The sequence below is a fragment of the Anarrhichthys ocellatus genome, unplaced genomic scaffold, assembly GCF_004355925.1.
Source record: "Anarrhichthys ocellatus isolate YVR2014 unplaced genomic scaffold, GSC_Weel_1.0 scaffold3, whole genome shotgun sequence".
NCBI lineage: Eukaryota > Metazoa > Chordata > Actinopteri > Perciformes > Anarhichadidae > Anarrhichthys > Anarrhichthys ocellatus.
This window is the reverse complement of record NW_022280033.1, coordinates 13,490,027-13,510,443: the sequence shown is the minus strand read 5'-3', so window position 1 is coordinate 13,510,443 and position 20,417 is coordinate 13,490,027. Positions and strand designations below refer to the sequence as shown.

Here is a 20,417-nt window from a genome sequence, read left to right as displayed (position 1 = left end):
ACAATCTAGAAATGGACAAGTATAGAAGCTACACAATGAAGACGACACGGTAATGGCGTATAACGCTAAAGATGTGTCGTCTCTCTATGTGATCTACTTCTATGTACGTCACGCTCTAAACCTGAGTGACTCCCGTTGGACTGGTTGGGTTAGCGATAGTTGTTCCACTGGCTGACAGACAGTGTACACAACCGGAGCAGCTGAGCTCTTGACTATCATTACCAAGAACCTGCACCGTATGATTGACTAGTTACACTTGGTAAGCTCTAGTGTTGTGGCCCGGAAGGTCGACGTAAATCTACTCTGATGCGGACATTTGCCGACGGTCGTTAGTTCTTTATACATTCATGCGTTAGATAGCCTCCACCTGTTATTTGCTACATCGAGGGGTTAGCTAACCTCAACGTTACGGCTGACTGTTAGCTCGTAGAAGCTAACTGTGTTACTTTCTGCCCTGCTGCGTATCATAGCAAGGTAAGTTATGTTCTTATTTAACGTTAAACTGTATTCATTGGGGTTTCAAGACAAATGCGTGTGGTTGTCCTCTACATTTGTAGCAGCTAACCCGTTAGCTGCTGCGCTGGCAAACTTAATACTTGCTGTCAGAACAATGCACGAGTAAACACGTTAACATTAGCATGAGGCTAACTGGTCAGCTGTGAACGAGCTCTAGTCACGGTGAGTTATAGCGTTATTAAACGAGGAACATTGGGTTAGTAGTGAGGGTTCTAGTTGTTTTTAAATAGGTAACGCTGACTGTGACATTCATTATTATTTTATCGGTTGCGACTCTCGAGGCTCAAGCGCTAGACTAAGTTCGCCTGCTTGGATGTTTGGTGTCTTGTTCATATTCTACCATTAATGTTTAAGTACATCATTAGTGAAATGTAAGAATATTTTGTCAAATCATCTTGAAAACTGCTTGGATCTCCACAACTCTCTGCTGTAGAGAGACTAATTGTGTTTTGATGTAAAGAAACTTGAAGAGATGTTAGACAATGCAGCCATGGTTTTAATCTAGCCGTAGGAGTCATGCCAGTGTTTTCGACACACCTTCATAGATAACCAGTACAAGTGAAGTAACAGGTTTAACGGTGTTCCACAGACATGGGCTTCATCGTGGCCTGAAGACTACTTAGCTGTGAAAGTTAATGCTCTGAGTGTTTCCTTGTGCACAGCCTGTAAAGGGATTATATTAATATTAATCAGTGTTAATATTATGTCCATGAGCCGTGCTGTGGTTCAGTGACATTACTGATGGAAAGCCTCACAAGACGAAGTATCAGTGTGACACACTTCTGCTTATATCTATCTATCTATCTATCTATCTATCTACAGGTGCTGGTCATATAATTAGAATATCATCAAAAAGTTGATTTATTTCACCAATTCCATTCAAAAAAGTGAAACGTGTCTATTATATTCATTCATTACACACAGACTGATATATTTCAAATGTTTATTTCTTTTAATTTTGATGATTATAACTGACAACTAAGGAAAATCCCAAATTCAGTATCTCAGAAAATTAGAATATTGTGAAAAGGTTCACTATTGAAGAGACCTGGTGCCACACTCTAATCAGCTAATTAACTCAAAACACCTGCAAAGGCCTTTAAATGGTCTCTGTCTAGTTCTGTAGGCTACACAATCATGGGGAAGACTGCTGACTTGACAGTTGTCCAAAAGATGACCATTGACACCTTGCACAAGGAGGGCAAGACACAAAAGGTCATTGCAAAAGAGGCTGGCTGTTCACAGAGCTTTGTGTCCAAGCACATTAATAGAGGCGAAGGGAAGGAAAAGATGTGGTAGAAAAAAGTGTACAAGCAATAGGGATAACCGCACCCTGGAGAGGATTGTGAAACAAAACCGATTCAAAAATGTGGGGGAGATTCAGAAAGAGTGGACTGCAGCTGGAGTCAGTGCTTCAAGAACCACTACGCACAGACGTATGCAAGACATGGGTTTCAGCTGTCGCATTCCTTGTGTCAAGCCACTCTTGAACAACAGACAGCGTCAGAAGCGTCTCGCCTGGGCTAAAGACAAAAAGGACTGGACTGCTGCTTAGTGGTCCAAAGTTATGTTCTCTGATGAAAGTAAATTTTGCATTTCCTTTGGAAATCAGGGTCCCAGAGTCTGGAGGAAGAGAGGAGAGACACACAATCCACGTTGCTTGAGGTCCAGTGTAAAGTTTCCACAGTCAGTGATGGTTTGGGGTGCCATGTCATCTGCTGGTGTTGGTCCACTGTGTTTTCTGAGGTCCAAGGTCAATGCAGCCATATACCAGGAAGTTTTAGAGCACTTCATGCTTCCTGCTGCTGGCCAACTTTATGGAGATGCAGATTTCATTTTCCAACAGGACTTGGCACCTGCACACAGTGCCAAAGCAACCAGTACCTGGTTTAAGGACCATGGTATCCCTGTTCTTAATTGGGCAGCAAACTCGCCTGACCTTAACCCCATAGAAAATCTATGGGGTATTGTGAAGAGGATAATGCGAAATGCCAGACCCAACAATGCAGAAGAGCTGAAGGCCACTATCAGAGCAACCTGGGCTCTCATAACACCTGAGCAGTGCCACAGACTGCTCGACTCCATGCCACGCCGCATTGCTGCAGTAATTCAGGCAAAAAGAGCCCCAACTAAGTATTGAGTGCTGTACATGCTCATACTTTTCATGTTCATACTTTTCAGTTGGCCAAGATTTCTAAAAATCCTTTCTTTGTATTGGTCTTAAGTAATATTCAAATTTTCTGAGATACTGAATTTGGGATTTTCCTTAGTTGTCAGTAATAATCATCAAAATTAAAAGAAATAAACATTTGAAATATATCAGTCTGTGTGTAATGAATGAATATAATAGACACGTTTCAGTTTTTGAATGGAATTAGTGAAGTAAATCAACTTTTTGATGATATTCTAATTATATGACCAGCACCTGTGTATATATCTCATACAATATAATAAAACACATTGGGCCTCAGTAGCTTTGACTCCTCTTCAAAGAGTGTATTTGTGCTTTTCTGAAATGAGTACTGTTTTTACATTTTACCATGCTGGAAGCAACGATTCACCATTTTCAGTTGGATTACTTTTTTTTTGAGTGGCATCAATCAATCTCTTGTCGTGTTATTGCTTCATAAATCAACTCTGCAACGGTTTGTGATCGTTTAGATTAACAAACAGTTCAGGTTTACCTTTACAATCAAGATGGTAATTTCTGTAGTAAGATTACTTTTACAGAGATAGAGTAATGTAATTCATACAGCAGTGATGAAGAATGTTGTGCTGCTGATTTTTAGATGAGTCTACTTGCACTTGTGTTATATTATGGTAATAGTATTGTATCATATAGCGTCAGCTGTGATTTTTTTTGTCCATTTAATGTTAATATTGGTATGATCTTTTCTCTATTGTTGAATTGATAATACTGTAAAACAAATACTAATTATGTAGGCATACATTTTTATCGGCCGGGAAAGACACTCCAACATCAACCTTTTTCTTCATTTCTTTTGTGTGTGTTCTTTCCATTCATGTTGTGACATGATTGTGAAACTACTCTGATATCGTCATGACCAGTGATAATCAAAGCTCAGCAGTTGTCAATGATTTACAGGCTAATACCATCAAGGCTAATGTGTGCAAATCTGCATTATCAGTCATCCGCATTGTTGGAGAATTTATGCCAAGTATGATATTGTCCTGAAGCAATTTTATAAAGCAGGTAATATAAAGCAGGTTTGTGAATTAACAAGAGGAACAGGATTTAAAACAGTGTTTATTCATATTTTGACAAGAAAGTACCAATTACATTTAAACAAATGTATGTAATTACTAGGTCATGTGTCGTTGGCACATTTCTTATAGGGTGTCCACCTATTCTTTGTAATTTTCACATTTGCTAATACGTTTATCAGCAAATGTGATAATTGCGACTTGAGCGGGACACGTTTATGGAGTGCGGGGTTATGAAGATTAAGTATTTAGTCTGTGTTGTGAAAAGAATGTATGATATCTCTGTCAAAGGTTTCACAAGGTGATCGTATTGAACAAACACTGTATCTGTTCTTTGAGTTGCTTTTGCCAGACATACTATTGAACACTTGTTATTGGAAGTGTAACTTTTAAATGTGTCTTTTATCTACTTCCTGCGGGAAGCAGTTCTGCTTCAAGGGAGTGTTTGGCTTGACTTAACCTTTCACATAATCATAAATAACATACTACATTGAAGGTTTCTGGTCATTATTTGGAATTGTAGCTTCTCCATCAAGCTGTCAGAGCTGCCATGGAGCCCACACTGTCACTAACTGCAGTGAGCAGAGCCGGATAGTTACAGGACACTGGTCGGAGCTGGGCGATGCTACGCTATGACTGGCCGGTCTGCATTCAAGGGGCGGGACTTGGCGAAGGGTCCATTGTAGATGGAAAGCATTAGTGTTGTGCAGTTAAAAGGTTTGCATCTGTATTAGCATATAATGAACACGCAGCTGCCTGCATGGACTTGAATGAGCCATTGTGTTGTATTTTCCTTTCATTTGTCTTGTTGGACGTTTGGCTCTGATATTGTTTTTCCAACTAGATAAAGAAACATACACTGTCCCTGACAATTAGACAAACCTCATTGTTTCTCCTGCTTTAGCTGTCGAACAAACAGCAGACTCCCTCCTAGATGGAGTTTCAAATCGACCAGAATGGATATTCTAGCCTCCTGCCTTCATCCCTTTTATGTTTATGTGTATTTTGAGAATGTGTGCCAGACTGATGGTACCATAGCAACTAGCATCAGGTGGAAACATGTCTCAGTGTTTTTCTGCTGCTGAGTCATGCTCCCACAGTGTGTTAATAAGGATTCTAGACATGGACATTATAATAAAATCAAACTAAAAACTATAGTTTGCAATATTGGCTGTTACATTTAAGCCGAATAACAATCTATTTAATCAACATTAGAATAGATAGCAGATAGGATTTGCAAAAACCACATCCCAATTTCTATCGGGGCTTAATCATATCACTGACAAATATGTGATTAATATTTCATGCTGCCCAAACTTAATATTTAGGTTGTAGCTACAGCCTTTTAACATGGTTTACCATTCAGAATTAAGGTAATATTGCATTTTTAGCCAGAACAGAAGCAGATTACAAATCTAAGCAGAGTTGTCAGACCTCAATGATACACCATGTGTACATTCGATGAGAAACACTGAATGTACACATAACCTTTGCCTTAAAGGGCATCTTTAAGCAGAGACAAATGGCCAGGAAAACAAGTTAAAGGCAAAGGTTAAAACACGCGTTGTGAACAAAATATCAGGACCCAGCTGACAATAATGCAATCTCGTAATAAACCCCATGAAAGAAAAACTGATAGGGCTCAACTTTTGAGTGAAAGTAATGTTGACTCAGCTCTACTCTGCCACAATTCTAAGCCTAAAAAAAGGTTAGGCTTTTATTGTAGTGCTATTGCACTGTGTTGTTGTGTTTGTACTGTAGTGTCCAATCCCTGATAATTAATGGCATACTAAGACAAAACGAGGAGAAATGCTATTTTGGTTGCTCTTGTTCACCATGAGTGTTCTTCTAAATGGTCAAAGGGAACCTTAACAGTCAAATCTAAAACACTTGTAAAAACAAATGGCGCCCACACTAGGATCTGCTAGGAATGTAATTAAAGCGTAGAGAATGATTAGATGAAATATAACCTCTGTAAGCTTTCAATATTTACATTTTTTGCCACGGTCTGTCCTTTCTATTGCCTTTTATGTTTAATTTTCCAACAACATAAAGGCAGTGCGAAAAGCTGCCTCAACTCTTGGATGCCAGCGGCTCTCACAGACTATTTTAATTTTGGGTTAATATTCAACAAAGAAAATTAACTCAATATATATAACGAGTCATTGTCACTACGCTCAATTGCAATATATGTGCCTCATGGTGGAATACAGTTTGTCCAACCAGATGTTTTTGCTTGAATATTATATTTCTTGATTCGTGTATCCTGACAGTTATAGATGGATACCGTAAAGAGTTACTCATCACTCAAGAAACGAAACAATACTTTCCATGACGCGGACATTTCAGCTGTGAGGTAGGCTTACTGTACTATCGGTAAAACCTCTAACATAGGTGTTATAATAACTCGTTTTTGAAATGTGATCAAGTGCTTTTCTCGACGTTGGTGTTGCATGTTAAACAGTGTGAACTGTGGCAATGGGTCCAGGATGTGCAGCAGTGATGTCGAAGGCACAGGGGGGTATGTTGTGTCCTTCTTGGGTTGAGACCGGTCCATTTGAACCCTGCGGTCTCTATCGGCTTATTGTTCAGCTCTGGCTGCGTCCCTCTCCAGTGATGTCACACAGCATTCCAGGGAGCGGATAAATGAGTTAGTGTTAGGGCAGATGAGCAGCATCGTGAATGCTGCTGGCAATAGTGGGTCGAAGGGCACAAGTATAGCAGTGCGACTGTGCAAACCCACTCGCCAGCACTCACCAGGACACCTACACGCGCCTTCTCCAAAGCCCTTCGTCCATTGAATCCTTTTTAAGTGTGATAGCCTGTAGATCAGGATAGGTACGTGTTTATAGGATTGAGAAGGTACTTTGGTGTTCAGGTTATTTGTATCAATTTCTTATGTCTTGCAACTCGAGGGGCCGCTGTATAGTTTAAGGATTTCCAAAGTGTATGTTGTGACAGGTAATGATTGAATGACTAGTGTTTAATCAAAGCAATCCCTGCCCTCTATACTGGCAAGGGAGTTAAAATGGTATTTTTGCATCCCTGTATCACACTTCATTTGTGTTGGAGCAGGAGAGAGGACGATCAGGATTTACTGGGATTCTTACTTCTCATACACTACTCATGCTTTGTCAATGTTTGTCACCATTATACTTTAGGTTGCTTGTTAGGGCCACTGCTTGTTTCTTTCTGAAGTTCATCAGAGACCGGAAGGAAAATTGCTGTTAGGCACTAAACATCTGTTTTGTACCTAAACACCAAGGTGTTCAGAGTGTACATTTTTACTCACTACAGATATTTTCCCCTGAAGTCAGAACAAAGTTGAACTGTGTCATTTGCACATGGAGTGGCCACGAATGAGGAACAGAAAGTTTACAATCGTTCAAACCATGCAGGTTTCATTTGTCATGCATGTGGTGAAAAGCAACAGCATGTGACTAGTGACGGGGCAGAAATGTGAGCCTTAATAGACAGAAGTTCTTCTTCTTCTATCCATTTCTGTCTAAGTACTGGGGGAGGTTACTCCTCACAGTGTGTCCATGATAGCCACATACAGTGCAATCAGTTATACTAGACCGCAGTAGTACTAAGGAGCGTACTTGGTGTTCTAAGTCTTTTTTCTCTTCTTTCCAGGTTGTCAACATGTTGCAGTGAGTAATGCACCGAGTGCTGATATTAATAATGGCCCTCTGGGGGGCGCAAGGATGCCCCAATTCAGAGAGCTGCCCGCCACTGCAGACCAATGTCACCTCCAAGGACTTCTGTTACAAGGCTCGGATCCGCAGCACAGTGCTCCAGGGCTTGCCTTTTGGTGGGGTTCCTACCGTCCTCGCCCTCGACTTCATGTGCTTCTTGGTGAGTCCTTCTGTCATGTTTCTTCACAGCTGTCAGAAATGAGGTAAAACTCTTCAAGGAATGTGTTTTTAACTGAGAAGCACCTTCAAGAAGTTATTTAACTTTTGTATTCTCTGTAATATAAATACAGGGACTGGAGGGGTTGACAGCCACTGTTTGTTGTGTACTTCTAGGTGCTGCTGGTTGTGTTCTCCTTCTTGAGAAAAGTAGCATGGGACTACGGACGCCTCGCGCTGGTGACTGACGCTGACAGGTAATTGGAAAACAAGTAATCCAGACTGGGGGGGGGGGGTCCCAGTACCAAGGCTTGGTTCAACCGGTTGAAATGATATATGTTTACATCACAGTTTCTTTATGCATGTTACAGGTGCTGAATACACAGTAGTGGTTAATGGTTAATATTCGGTACCTGCCATTGTTCAAAGGTAACTACTTGGTAAAGGGTGCTAACCTAAATAACCTTCCAAAATATTTTCATTTCAGCAAAAATAATGAATTGTACCTTTTTCATAAATATGTCACTTAGTTTTTAGAGCTTTGTGACAACTTAAAATGTACTCCCTCTGCACAGTAGTTTGCAATCTGTCGAGAAGCGCAAATTAAATGATCTGCTCAACGTCTTGATAGTTGATCGTCATGTGATGTCAGGCTAGTAACACACAGTTGCAGGAGGCACAATATGAAAAAAGCCTTGTCGGCATTTAAGTTTAATTGGCACTTGGTGTGGCGGTTCATTGTGGATGCTAGTTGAGACTTCTGGGGGGTGGAGTTTGATTTCTGATGGAAGCAGGCATCACAAGGATGGTTCCCCAGACGGGAAGTCTGTGTCAGCAGTTTCCCGCTTGTAACCGCAATAATGCACGCTGACATTGTCATGCTTTGTCGCTTGTTACACGGTTTGTTCACTTTGACATAGAAATGCCAGACTGTTGGAATAAACATGAAATGGAGTGAAAAAGGAACAAATGATTAGTAACTTTGGTAATAATTTAAATATTAGATCTATTTCCAAGAACACTTTAAAGCCACTGTCTGCATCTAAGCTGTGGACTGTAGTTATTGTATGATGATATGCTTCCAGATATATTGGGATCATTTGAGACTGATGTCTGGACACTGATCAAATAACGAGAATCGTTGTGGAAGCAGCCAAAGAGGCGCCTGTCAACGAGGACGGCTCCTTTTTAAGCTTCGAGGTGAAAAAACATGAGTGAGTTAGGGAGAGAGGGGGCTCAGACGTCGCTGCAGACCTCTTCAACTGTGAACCCTTGAACATGCGAGACACAGTGTTCCATCACCTACATCCCCCTGCTGTGTTTGTGTGATGTTGCAGCTTCACTATTTTTGCAGCTGCATGTGAGCAGAGAGTGGGGCTGCAGCGTGGTGGGAGGATGGGAGGGGGGTTGCCGCGTGGGAGACCTTTGTAATGAAATGCAGTTTTTTATCTCATGACACTGTGCTGACTTGAGATCAACGTCCGTCTTTTAAATGCTCATAACATCTGAAACGCTAACTAGGAAGCTTTATTATTAATCATCAAAAATGGGGTATAAATCTAATGTTTCTTTTGCTCCGGCTACATAAGCTGTGACTCTCATGAAAGGGTTATTTTACCATAGGCCATAAATGCATTTAAATGGTTGTATAATGTACACCACGATAAACAGAAACCTTCATTGGTATGCCTGTGGTGTAAAATGCCTTCCCAGTTTTTCTCTGAACCAGCAGCCTTACTGGCCAACAGGGCCGTTTCCTCTCAAGCTGAATGGCTTTGTTTTGCTTCTCTGTTCACCAGAAGAGTGGATCAACGGTACAGTCGCCTGGATGATCGGGAATAGTATGTTTTCTCTACATATCATTGGCTCACTGCCTTTTTCCTTCTCTCCTTTCCTGACTCTGTAGTTAACTCATAACTCTTCTCCACTCTGCCCAGGCCACTGTGGGTTTCAGCCTGTTTTTCACTCTTGATGGTTTAGATTTTTCTTCCTCCTCTTCCAGGCGTTTCCCAGAGCCATGCTCCTAATTATTCTCCCTCTCTGTGTCATTGTTGTTTGTGCCTATCCTCTCTCACTGTCCTAATCAGATCTGTGTGTGTTAATCTGTGCATTGACCTCTTTATGAAGCGCGGACTTCTTAGGTGTGAGCGCACCTCATGAGCTGCACAGACAGGATGCTTACAGGGAGAGGTAATGCTTCCCTGTTGTTGTTCATGTACAGGCCCTAACACGGAGCAGTTACAGTACATCCTGTCCGCTAGAGCTAAGAAGAGCCATTCTCACTTCTCACAGGAATGTGCGAGAGGAGGCCTGATGGTGGATTGCATCCGCAGGCTCTCTCCTCATTCCATTAGAGATCTTAGAGCCCTGCGTGACGTCATCCTTTCATGTAGTATTGAACACTGAACCAATGTTGGAATTCCAGCAGAGCCTGGGTTCTCTTCATATTTTCCAGTTATGCATACATTGACATAACCTCCCCGGGGAGTGCAATCACACATGTATACAGTATCTACTAAAGTCTTGATGCCGTGTTATATCCAGGAGAACCTGTGGCTCTGCCGGACAAACTCCATAAATCTTTATAATCCCTGGGTTTCTGTTGTTTCCTCTGTGAAGATTCTTTTCTGTAGAGCCTCGCCTTCTAACCCTTTTTATCACAACCTTTCCTCTGGCAATGATGGTGTACTCAACCTGTGTAAAGTAGACTCCTAATGCTGCATGAAATGTGTCTGCAGAGATTCTTCCTGTGGTTGACTGGTTAACCAACTCAAATCAGAACAAACAGTGGTGAATCTCTTCAGTCCATTTCAGTGCTTGTGTTGGTCTGTGAGTGTGAGTGTGAGTGTGTGTGTGTTTTTTGTGTTGTCAGCTTTTCCACCCTGATGGTAACCCTGCTGTCACAGGAACACAAAGTACTAGCATCGCCTCATGGTAGGTGGTGATGTTAGGTAGATGTGTAACATCATGCAAATGCAATGTGTTGTGTTTTTCTGCATACAGCATGGCCTCTGCCATGACATCAGAGGCAGCTGAACGCTACGAGCGCCTCACTTCTGTCTCCAGCTCTGTGGACATTGATCAGAGAGACACAGTGAGTATGCCGTTGTTCTTACAGGATTAAGTATAGTGTCCTGTCATCTGGGATATATGTTATACCTATTACACCTTTCATTTCTATGCTCTCTCTTTATTTGTAGGGTTTCTGCTCCTGGCTAACTGCCATTTTCCGCATCAAGTGAGTCAACCTACTCGCCGCATATAGGAAACTAGAACAATGGGTGGAACACTGATTAAACAGAGTATGGAACGTTCTGTTTTGAACTGCAGTTGACTTTGTTGATGTGTTCTCTGTATAGGGATGAGGAGATAAGGGAGAAGTGTGGTGAGGATGCAGTACATTACTTGTCCTTTCAGCGCCACATCATCGGCCTGCTGGTAGTGGTGGGCGTGCTGTCAGTGGGCATCATCTTGCCCGTTAACTTCTCGGGAAACCTACTTGGTGAGTCCATTTGAATTTACTTCCAGGGGATCTTTAGAGATTTAGAGATTACTTGTGTTTTTTTTGTATTAGTTTTGCTGGCAGTGTTTAACACGGTGAGGCTCCTTGTTCTCCCGTCTTTGTGATTTTGACTAAAAATTCCTTCTCATGAATAAAAGCATACAAAGCTTTGCAGACTTCTTTAGCATGTCAGTCCAAACAATTGCTAACGTTTAAAAAATACAAAAAACGAATGACAACACAGCAAGTAAATGTGTTGAATGAATCATACTTTGATTTTGAGAAATCTGACAATTTCCTTTTTTCTCCTGTGACTAAATGTTTTTAGGTGCTTCAGACTTATGGCAACTATTATTCATTAATTCATGGACACTTAGTGTCAGGGACATTCATTAGCTACCCTGACCCTCATTCATGATTCTTCTTCATTGTTTCTCTTTGGACTGTGGAGCACCGTGAGCTGCAAGTAGGCAGCACAACTTCTGGTGACTGACGAGTGATTGTCTTGTTTCTTTTATTTTTCCCACAGAAAACGATGCCTATAGTTTTGGGCGAACTACTATAGCAAATTTGAATGCAGAGTGAGTCACTTTATTATATTTTATACTGTACTTTGAAGCCTTATGTTGAGTTGTCACTTTCTAATTTGTACCCTTTATGTCCTCAGTAATGCACTACTCTGGCTGCACACCATCTTTGCATTTCTCTACCTGTTACTAACGGTGTACAGCATGCGACGGCACACCTCCAAGATGCACTACAAGGAGGACGACTTGGTGGGTGACATGGCTTCACAAAATGGCTCTTTTATTCACTGCTTGTACACACGCGGGTCTGAATTTTGTTGCTAATTACTTCCCTGTCTTCATTTCCATGCAGGTGAAACGCACTTTATTTGTCAATGGAATCTCCAAATACGCAGAGGAATCTGAGATAAAGCAACACTTTGAGTAAGCAGCCGTCAGGATCAGTGGTATCCTGGCTCCACTGTTCAAATCTCACAATGCTTCAATCTGTCTGCTTCCAAAAATGGTCGAAATGACAGTAAGCTGTGCAGTAACTGTATTAAGGTGTATGAGAGCCGTGCCTTTTCCTGTTAAAAGCAGCTGTCTTGTGCTGGCCCCATATGGCTGGGGTGAGACAATGACGGGCCTATTCGTGTAATTGTTTATAATAGAAGCCAGATGAGCAGGGTCATGCAAGTCATGTGTCAAGATGGTCGAAGACTGAGGACGGGGTGTTTGGCTCAACTCCTACTTAGCCAAATGTTGTTAATCAAAATCGTATCTTTGCTCCTGCACCACAAAAACTCCTCCAAACTTGAGTACCAAAAATAAATGACGAAGCCATTAACTGTTGGACAGAGATATGTCATCTCCTGTAAATACAATTTGCTGTTGTCAATATGTGTATCCAGTCTTTGACTTGCTCCCTCCCCGCTCTTCTTTCATAGGCAGGCGTATGAAAACTGTGCTGTACTGGAAGCACGTATCTGTTACAATGTGGCCAGGCTGATGTATCTCAACTCTGAAAGGTATGTTTTGTCCATAATTGCATTTTGGGATGTACTTGTGAAGTGTCTCATTGGCTCCAGGACCCGGTCTTGTTTCAGTGAAGTAGCCCCTCTTCTAGTCTGACACAGCTGATGTTTTGCATGCAGGAAGAAGACCGAGCGCAGCAAGAAATTCTTCATTGACTTGCTGGCCAAGGAGCATATTACAACCATGATCAATCCAAAACCCTTCGGACACCTTTGCTGTTGCATCATCAAAGGCTGTGAGCAGGTCAGAATGATATACTGTCGCTAGATCTTAAAGCACCACACTCCTGAAATGTATTTACAAGATAAAGAAGGCATCTATCTGATTTTACAGTCCTCTTATAGATTCATTTGAAGAATTGGAGATATGCTGGAAAACATATAAGCAATGTAACACACAGGTACCTGCTCCTGGAGATATATTATCCATCTCCTGCTATATTATCACCGCCTTAGTAAACCACATCTATCATAATGTTGCCTGTTGGTGTTTTAGTCACAAAGCTCCTTGAGCTAACTTCAATTTTACATTACTGACATGCATTACAAATAACTAAAAAAACAACTTAAAAAATAAAAAGCATTTAAAATGACACTGTGAACATATTTAAAACTCAAATAAAATCACTACAAACACCTAAATGGATCAAATGTACCCAATATAATAATGGTTTCCTCATTCAGTGAGTGAAGGATTCTTACATCTACAAAAGCAAGCGATAGTTTGAGTTGATATTTATACAATTATGAGATAATCATGTACTCGACCTTGTGTATTAAGTGCTATTTACTAACTGCAATGTGAGATGATCAAAAGTCACAGACTCTGATTTAGATTTCCTTGTCCTTCACAGGAAGAGGCAGTGAGCTACTACACTAAGCTGGAGGCCCAACTAAAAGAAGACTACAGGAAGGAGAGAGACAAGGTTAACAGGAAGCCCTTAGGAATGGCCTTTGTCACCTTCCAAAATGAATCCATAACTGCCACGTAAGTACTTTTACGGCTGGTCAAATTTGTGACTGTGCATCTGTGACATTGTTTTTTGAATTTACAGATTATTTGGTAACGTTGTAATGTCTGTTCCTTGCCTGGATGGATGTTTCTCATCAGAATCTTGAAAGACTTTAATGCTTGCAAGTGTCAGGGCTGTCAGTGTCGTCGGGAGCCCAAAAGCTCTCGATTCAACGCCACGCTCCACACACACAACTGGACTGTCAGCTACGCCCCTGATCCGCAAAATGTCTACTGGTAAGAACGCATTCACGTCACGTATTCTGTCTGCAAAAATGGCCCAAATAGGGTGAATACATTTTGGCAAGATAAAAGTACTTGATGCCCAAAGGGAATTCTACAAATGCACACTTAATGCTCTTAATATCCCGCTGAGGAATAATTAGACTTCATTCCACTTTGAAGAGACTCCAGATGATAAACAGTCTTTTGAGCAGCAGTATCGGTTTGCTGGCCAGCTGTGTCCATAACTGCGGGTCATCGGCGAGTGTCGATCTAACCGCTACATAACCTTCATCCCACAGGGAGCATCTGTCAGTGGGAGGATTCTTCTGGTGGATGCGCTGCCTAATCATCAACATTGTCCTCTTCCTCCTCCTCTTCTTCCTCACCACCCCGGCCATCATCATCTCCACAATGGACAAGTTCAATGTTACCAAACCAGTCGAGTACCTAAATGTGAGTGTTTTATTGATGCTGAGCGTTCCAATGCAAGTCATCACAAGTCTGCGCGCTGTTGCGGAGGCAGAAGGATTCACCTCTCAACTCTTGACACGTGTCCATGTCTATCTGATCCGTCCTTCAGAATCCAATCGTCACCCAGTTCTTCCCCACCCTCCTTCTGTGGTCCTTCTCCGCCTTACTTCCTACCATTGTCTACTATTCTGCCTTCTTTGAAGCCCATTGGACCCGGTAAGGTTCACACTGTCTGCAGTCAACACATCAACATATCAGAGTCATGTTGTTTCTATTCCCATTCGAGGTTCAGGTTGAGTGTGTAAATATTTCCTTTGGCCTTACAGGTCAGGCGAGAACAGGGCCACGATGCATAAATGCTACACCTTCTTGATCTTTATGGTCCTGTTGCTGCCTTCCCTAGGACTCAGCAGGTAAAGGATGTTGTTGATTTCTGCTCTGCAACTCAATGAAATGTAAAGCTTCACATGAATTCATTTTTGGCAGCCTAGATATTTGAGCTGATTCCTTCCTTTCCTTGTATCTTTGCAGTTTGGATGTTTTCTTCCGCTGGCTTTTTGACAAAAAATTCTTGGCCGATGCTAAAGTGAGATTTGAGTGAGTATCGTGATTTTTACGGACGTTTCAATACAACTCGGAACAAAGCAGAACAGTTTCAATTAATTTGGAATAAAATTGGCTTCTGCGATCATCCTTTTTCAAACTTCAATGCGAGTCTGACTTCAGTCCTTGAGTGATACTATTTCTTTGCTCTTTAGGTGCGTGTTCCTTCCTGACAATGGAGCCTTCTTCGTGAACTATGTCATTGCGTCTGCATTCATTGGTAATGCCATGGACCTGCTGAGGATCCCCGGTCTACTTATGTACATGATCCGCCTCTGCCTGGCTCGCTCTGCAGCAGAGAGGAGGAACGTCAAGAGGGTTAGTGTGTCCCCTGCTTACCGAGTTGACGTAGTCTCTGGGTCCATGTCCCATTAAGTCGTTAGGTTTAAGATTGAACAGCTGGGTGTAACTGATCTCTAACAAAAACATTTCCCCTGACAGAAGCCAATTCATTCTTTCATTGTGGTGCACATGAATAAGCCAATTATGAAGCTAAATACAGATCAGAAAACCAAGACTTTGTTTTTTATCTTAAATCAGCTTCACATGATGGATGTTGAAATTAGGATGTTAAGATTTTGGATTTTCTTTAATATCCTGTCATTTTGCCTTCATAGCACCAAGCTTATGAGTTCCAGTTCGGGGCAGCTTATGCCTGGATGATGTGTGTCTTCACTGTGGTAATGACCTACAGCATCACCTGCCCAATCATCGTCCCTTTTGGTGAGTTCAGTGCCCTACAGGGGTTACTGCACAAGATAGTGCGCTTATTGAATTACTGCAGGAGAAAGACAGAGAGGCCAGGCAGCATTCAGGTGCTCTGTTCTGTTGTACAGAAGCTTATCAGCAGGCCTAATTGGATTAGTCCCACTAATTGTTTTGTCTCCCTTCTCTGCGCAGGGCTGATGTACATGCTGCTCAAACACCTCGCAGACAGGTACAACATGTACTACGCCTATCTGCCTTCCAAGCTGAGCAAGAAGATCCATTCTGGAGCGGTCAACCAAGTGGTTGCTGCTCCTATTCTCTGTCTCTTTTGGCTCCTGTTCTTCTCCACCGTCCGCTCAGGTGAGACGAGGACTCCATCTACAGGCCACTAATGTCCTAACACGTCCCCATATTCATTTGCAGCGTCTGCCACTTTGGTCGGAAGCATTGTAAAGTACAAGCTCCTGATAAACCTCCACTTTCTCTCCCCCAGGGTTTTCAGCTGCCACATCTATGTTCACGTTCATAGTTTTGATCATCACAATCATCATCTGCCTATCTCACGTCTGCTTCGGACACTTTAAATATCTAAGCGCTCACAACTACAAGGTAACAAGATAGACATCCATGCCTTCATGTTATTCATGTCTTCTAAATTCACTGGTATTTGTGACCAGTATTATATTCAGCTGCTTGTGTTAAATGCATGTTTTCTGTCCTAGATTGACACCCTGGCGGTGGACGGGTTGGAGAATGGCCGTCCAGTGTGCACTTCTGCCGCCAACAAGGCAGCAGTGAGTATTCAGTCATGTTTGTTTTATAACAATATGAGCCTCAAGATCAAACAATGGAAAGAGCTTGTAGCTTTCTCAACTTCAGCAATGCTTGTTGACCTTGTTGTTGTTTACCTAACTTAAATGGCTGCTTTTTGTAAGGAGAACTTATCATGAAACATCAAATGGGTCTCAAACTTTAACATTCTCTCTCATTTCATTGTCTCGCCTACAGCAAATGTACATTGCTCAGGTTCTTCAAGACCCAAACTCAGAGGAGGCTGGTTCAGGCACTGGCTCGGACGGCCAGGGTTCCTCGCAGGACGAGGAAATAATCAATGTCGAAAATGGCCTGAATGAGGACTTCCAGTCCGGTGAGGACAGCCTCATCGATAATGAGGTTCGACACTGATACTGCCTGGAGCAACAACAAAAAAATCTCCTGAGTTTTCCTTGAGGAGTGCACTGAATATGTGAATTAAACTAGGAACCAACCGTTCTACAAAGCATCTCAACCTCCATGGAGGGACTTGACACTAACATAAGCACACCGTCTGCTAAGGATTGGATGGATTGTTGCTCAAGGACTCCTGCATTTTCTTCACTGGATCTCACTAAACCACATCTTCTGTCTGTATACCTGCAGAGGGAATCTACTCTGACAATGCAAGGCCAGCGACGTCCTTCTGCCCCGTTATAGCTGAGGCAAATCCCCCCCAAAAAACTGCACATGGACCCATGAAAGAAAGACACTAATGCACAAATGAAGAATAGTTTGCCTTGTTTTGTAAGGGAAGTGATGTTCTCTCTGTATTTTCTTTGAACATAATTGCACTTGAAAGAGAGGACCTGTCCCAAGAGCTCGAGTTTCACTAGGGTACTGTAGTACAGCATGCCTTCAAGTTCAAATGGTGGAGGGATTTTTCTATAGTCCTTTGCCAGTGTCTCTAATTGTCTGCACTAAATGCTTCCCCTGAATAAGCAGCTGATGCGAGAGGAGTTTTCCATACCACCAGACAGCTTGGTCTGTGCAGATGTGGTGGTCTCAAAGACTTTTTTTTTTTTTTTTTTTTTTTAAATCATTGCTACTAACACTCATGGATGCTTTTGACACTGTACAGCTACAAAACTCTGGATCTGTAAAATAGCCTCTTTTTTTTGACATGGTATTTATTTGAAGGCATTTAATTTTAAATGCTATCAAGATTGATACATCCCTGAACTGTGGAATTTGGGTCTACACTACATTGAATATGATCATTTTGGCATTCAGTCTCTGAACATTTGGGGGGGGGGCATGCTGCTGCTGCTGCTGCTGCTGCTGCTGCTGCTGCTGCTGCTGCTGCTACTTACTGATGCTACACCCGGTAGGGGGAAGTCCTTGCACGACTGCTGTAGGAGGACTGGAGGCCAGGAGCCTGCCGATCCTTCTGTGTTGCTCAGAGGATGTGGAGAGAGGCCATTTTGGGGGGGGGGGGGGGCTGGGTCAGCTTCACATGATACTCATTGTGACTGGTTCTCTTTATCTGTTGTTTTTCGTTTGTAACTTTTTGTCCATATGTTTACGTCGTCATGTAGCTATTTTGAAATCAGTGTAGGTGGCTCCAGGTCCTCTCCATTTTCATCCAGCTGCTCCAGTGGTCACCGAGCAGTGTAACGGTTTCCCATTCGCAATTACTCAATACGTAGTCATAAATTGTTTAACTCATGTTATCAACAGAATTGCACAATTTATCAGACCGGCAAGGCCACTTGAGAGAGGTCCACATCTACTTAAAACTTTAAGTATGATGTTATTGAATACTACTATGCCCCTGCCATTGAAATCAAAATGGAATATTTATTAATTATGTCTGTTCTTGACTTTATGAAATCATCGTTCCCCCCCACAGTTGTACATTCCAGTTGCAGATCCAGTTGTCAGGCCTGTGACAGAGCAATAGTATTGTACCACAACTCCACACTCGATCTTGGTCTGCCTCAGCCATATGAAGCGGCTCCTTTTCAGGAGTACTCGGACAGAAACGCATACTTAAACAACACTAACGGCAAGTAACGAATAATAATGTGAAACAAAGTGCCCACACAGCTATGACCGTGCTCAGGATCTATCAAGCGTCTTGTTACCGTCATTTCATTTCTCCCCGAGTCGAGACGACACTATGAGCTGCCCCGTTAAACATAAAGAAGATCGTTGGTGAACACGGACAAGTGATGCAGACAAATGACCACTACAGTCTGTCACTGTGGACCAGTTATTGTTGTTGGGCCGTAATAATGAACATGTATTATCCAGCTGCTCACAGAACTAGTGTGTGAAATGTGCACTAATCTTACTTTCACTGATATGATTGACGGAGAAGGGCACACCCCTTGTGGGTGTAATGACGACAACTAAACTGTTTCCATAATTTGTCCATGGGTATATTGGCACCACAAATGGGTTTATCATTATGGTACTAACAAGAGAATTGTTTGACACCATGGAGTCTGGTGCTCTTCTAGTCATGACGGGGTGGTTTTATTTTATTTTTATACCTCTGTGATGTCTTTAAATCTCTGAATGTGTCCTGTCAAAATAACATCCACGGTCCATCCCTGAGGGAGATACTTAAATGTCTCATGTTGTCTAACAGCTCCAGTGTTTAAACGCAGAATGTAGGTTAATTCCGCAACTTTTGGTAAGTTGAAAGTGGCTATAGCAAATAGCATGATGGCTGTATTTACACAGCCTCAATAGGACGGTTCACTAGCTAACCAGAAATGATACGTTTTGTACTTATAATTTATATATAGATCTTCCTGGTGTCCAGAGCCATGGCATGGCATACCATTTGAGAACATGATCTACATTTGTCAGTCTGATAGTTGCAATGATTTCCAGTAGTCTTTTTCTAACTGCTCATGATGAATCCTTTTTATTTTAGCGTATCTTCATAAGATCTGTACAGATAGTGGGACTCATTGAACATATATGGATTGTTTATGTAAACAGCCAAGCACTTTCTAATAGAAGTTCTCAGCTTGTCTCTACAGTGTGCTCAGAATGGGTAGTTACATGTGTATCTGTGTCTCAAATCTGTGCGCAATTAGAATGTGTTTGTTTGTGTGCTTTGACTTTTTTATAGTTTTACATTTTTCTAGATAGGAAGAGTAACTATAGCCAATCTCAGCATTTGACCGTCTCATTTTCTTATTCTTTCCACAGGGCCGTCAGTAACAGATGTATTGTACCCCCTCCCCCCGACCCCACCCCAGGTCTTTGAACAATAAATCTGTATTTAATCCTGTTTATTGACGATGAGCGTTTTGTTAACTATAGTCACTTAAAGCAATGAAATAATACATTTTCCTCTCACACAAAAAGTAAAATAATTAAACAATAGAACATTTAATTCAACGCACTCGGTGTTTTGCTGCTATAGACTTACTTGGTCTCGTGACTACTAAACATTAGCTGTGTTCAAATCTCTATACTAATACAGCATATACTGTTGGTGTTGTGCAAAACAAACCACGTATTTAACAGAAAATGATCCAATGCATGTATGCAATGTCAACATTTGATCGACACCATACTTTGACTTCCACGTGTCACTGCCAAGTGAACCTTACAAAAGCCTGAATTGCCACCACCGTACAGTCTATGGTCACTATGCAGTTTCTTCCAGCTGTGAGCAACTCTTCCATTTTCTTTGTATGGAAGCCCTTCCCCCACTGTGAGGAAAAAATACAGATCCTGTAAGTCATTATGACTTACTATCTCAAAATTGCTGCGAAGTCGAAGTTTTCAGATAGCATCTCATTATAATGAAGTCATTATAATGACTTACAGGATCTTTATTTTTTCCTCACAGTGGGGGAAGGGCTTCCATATATTTGTTTTTTGCTTTGTGGGTCAAAAGTGTTTTATAAACGGCACACTCAAAATCCACCATATTTATTATGCATGCTGTCTGGTCTTTTTGGCCACTTTCCAGTGTGAACA

The 20,417-nt window shown here is 41.8% G+C and overlaps 1 protein-coding gene across 4 annotated transcripts; it reads left to right on the top strand.

The window, feature by feature from the left end:
* Positions 1-119: 119 nt before the first annotated feature.
* tmem63ba (transmembrane protein 63Ba) lies at positions 120-19,719 on the top strand. 4 transcript variants are annotated; one of them, XM_031879060.1, is made up of 24 exons: positions 120-259; positions 7,378-7,599; positions 7,773-7,852; positions 9,395-9,436; positions 10,599-10,689; positions 10,796-10,833; positions 10,955-11,097; positions 11,627-11,678; positions 11,765-11,873; positions 11,977-12,047; positions 12,551-12,631; positions 12,758-12,881; positions 13,492-13,625; positions 13,749-13,886; positions 14,174-14,327; positions 14,455-14,561; positions 14,672-14,758; positions 14,877-14,942; positions 15,104-15,266; positions 15,566-15,671; positions 15,849-16,016; positions 16,150-16,265; positions 16,379-16,450; positions 16,665-19,719. In XM_031879060.1, the coding sequence occupies exons 2-24, from the start codon at positions 7,402-7,404 to the stop codon at positions 16,839-16,841; spliced, it is 2,517 nt and encodes an 838-aa protein (XP_031734920.1). In that variant the 5' UTR covers positions 120-259; positions 7,378-7,401; the 3' UTR covers positions 16,842-19,719. The 4 variants fall into 4 exon arrangements, with proteins under 4 accessions (XP_031734920.1, XP_031734912.1, XP_031734936.1 ...); XM_031879052.1 differs by having other exon boundaries at positions 121-474; XM_031879068.1 differs by lacking the exon at positions 120-259 and adding an exon at positions 2,929-6,579.
* Positions 19,720-20,417: the final 698 nt, after the last annotated feature.

Excerpts from the sequence above, each read along its gene's own strand:
- tmem63ba (XM_031879060.1), top strand. The coding sequence starts at position 7,402 with ATGCACCGAGTGCTGATATTAATAATGGCCCTCTGGGGGGCGCAAGGA. Across the intron at positions 7,600-7,772 it reads TCGACTTCATGTGCTTCTTG|GTGCTGCTGGTTGTGTTCTC; the intron begins GTGAGTCCTTCT and ends GTGTACTTCTAG. Across the intron at positions 16,266-16,378 it reads TAAGCGCTCACAACTACAAG|ATTGACACCCTGGCGGTGGA; the intron begins GTAACAAGATAG and ends TTTCTGTCCTAG.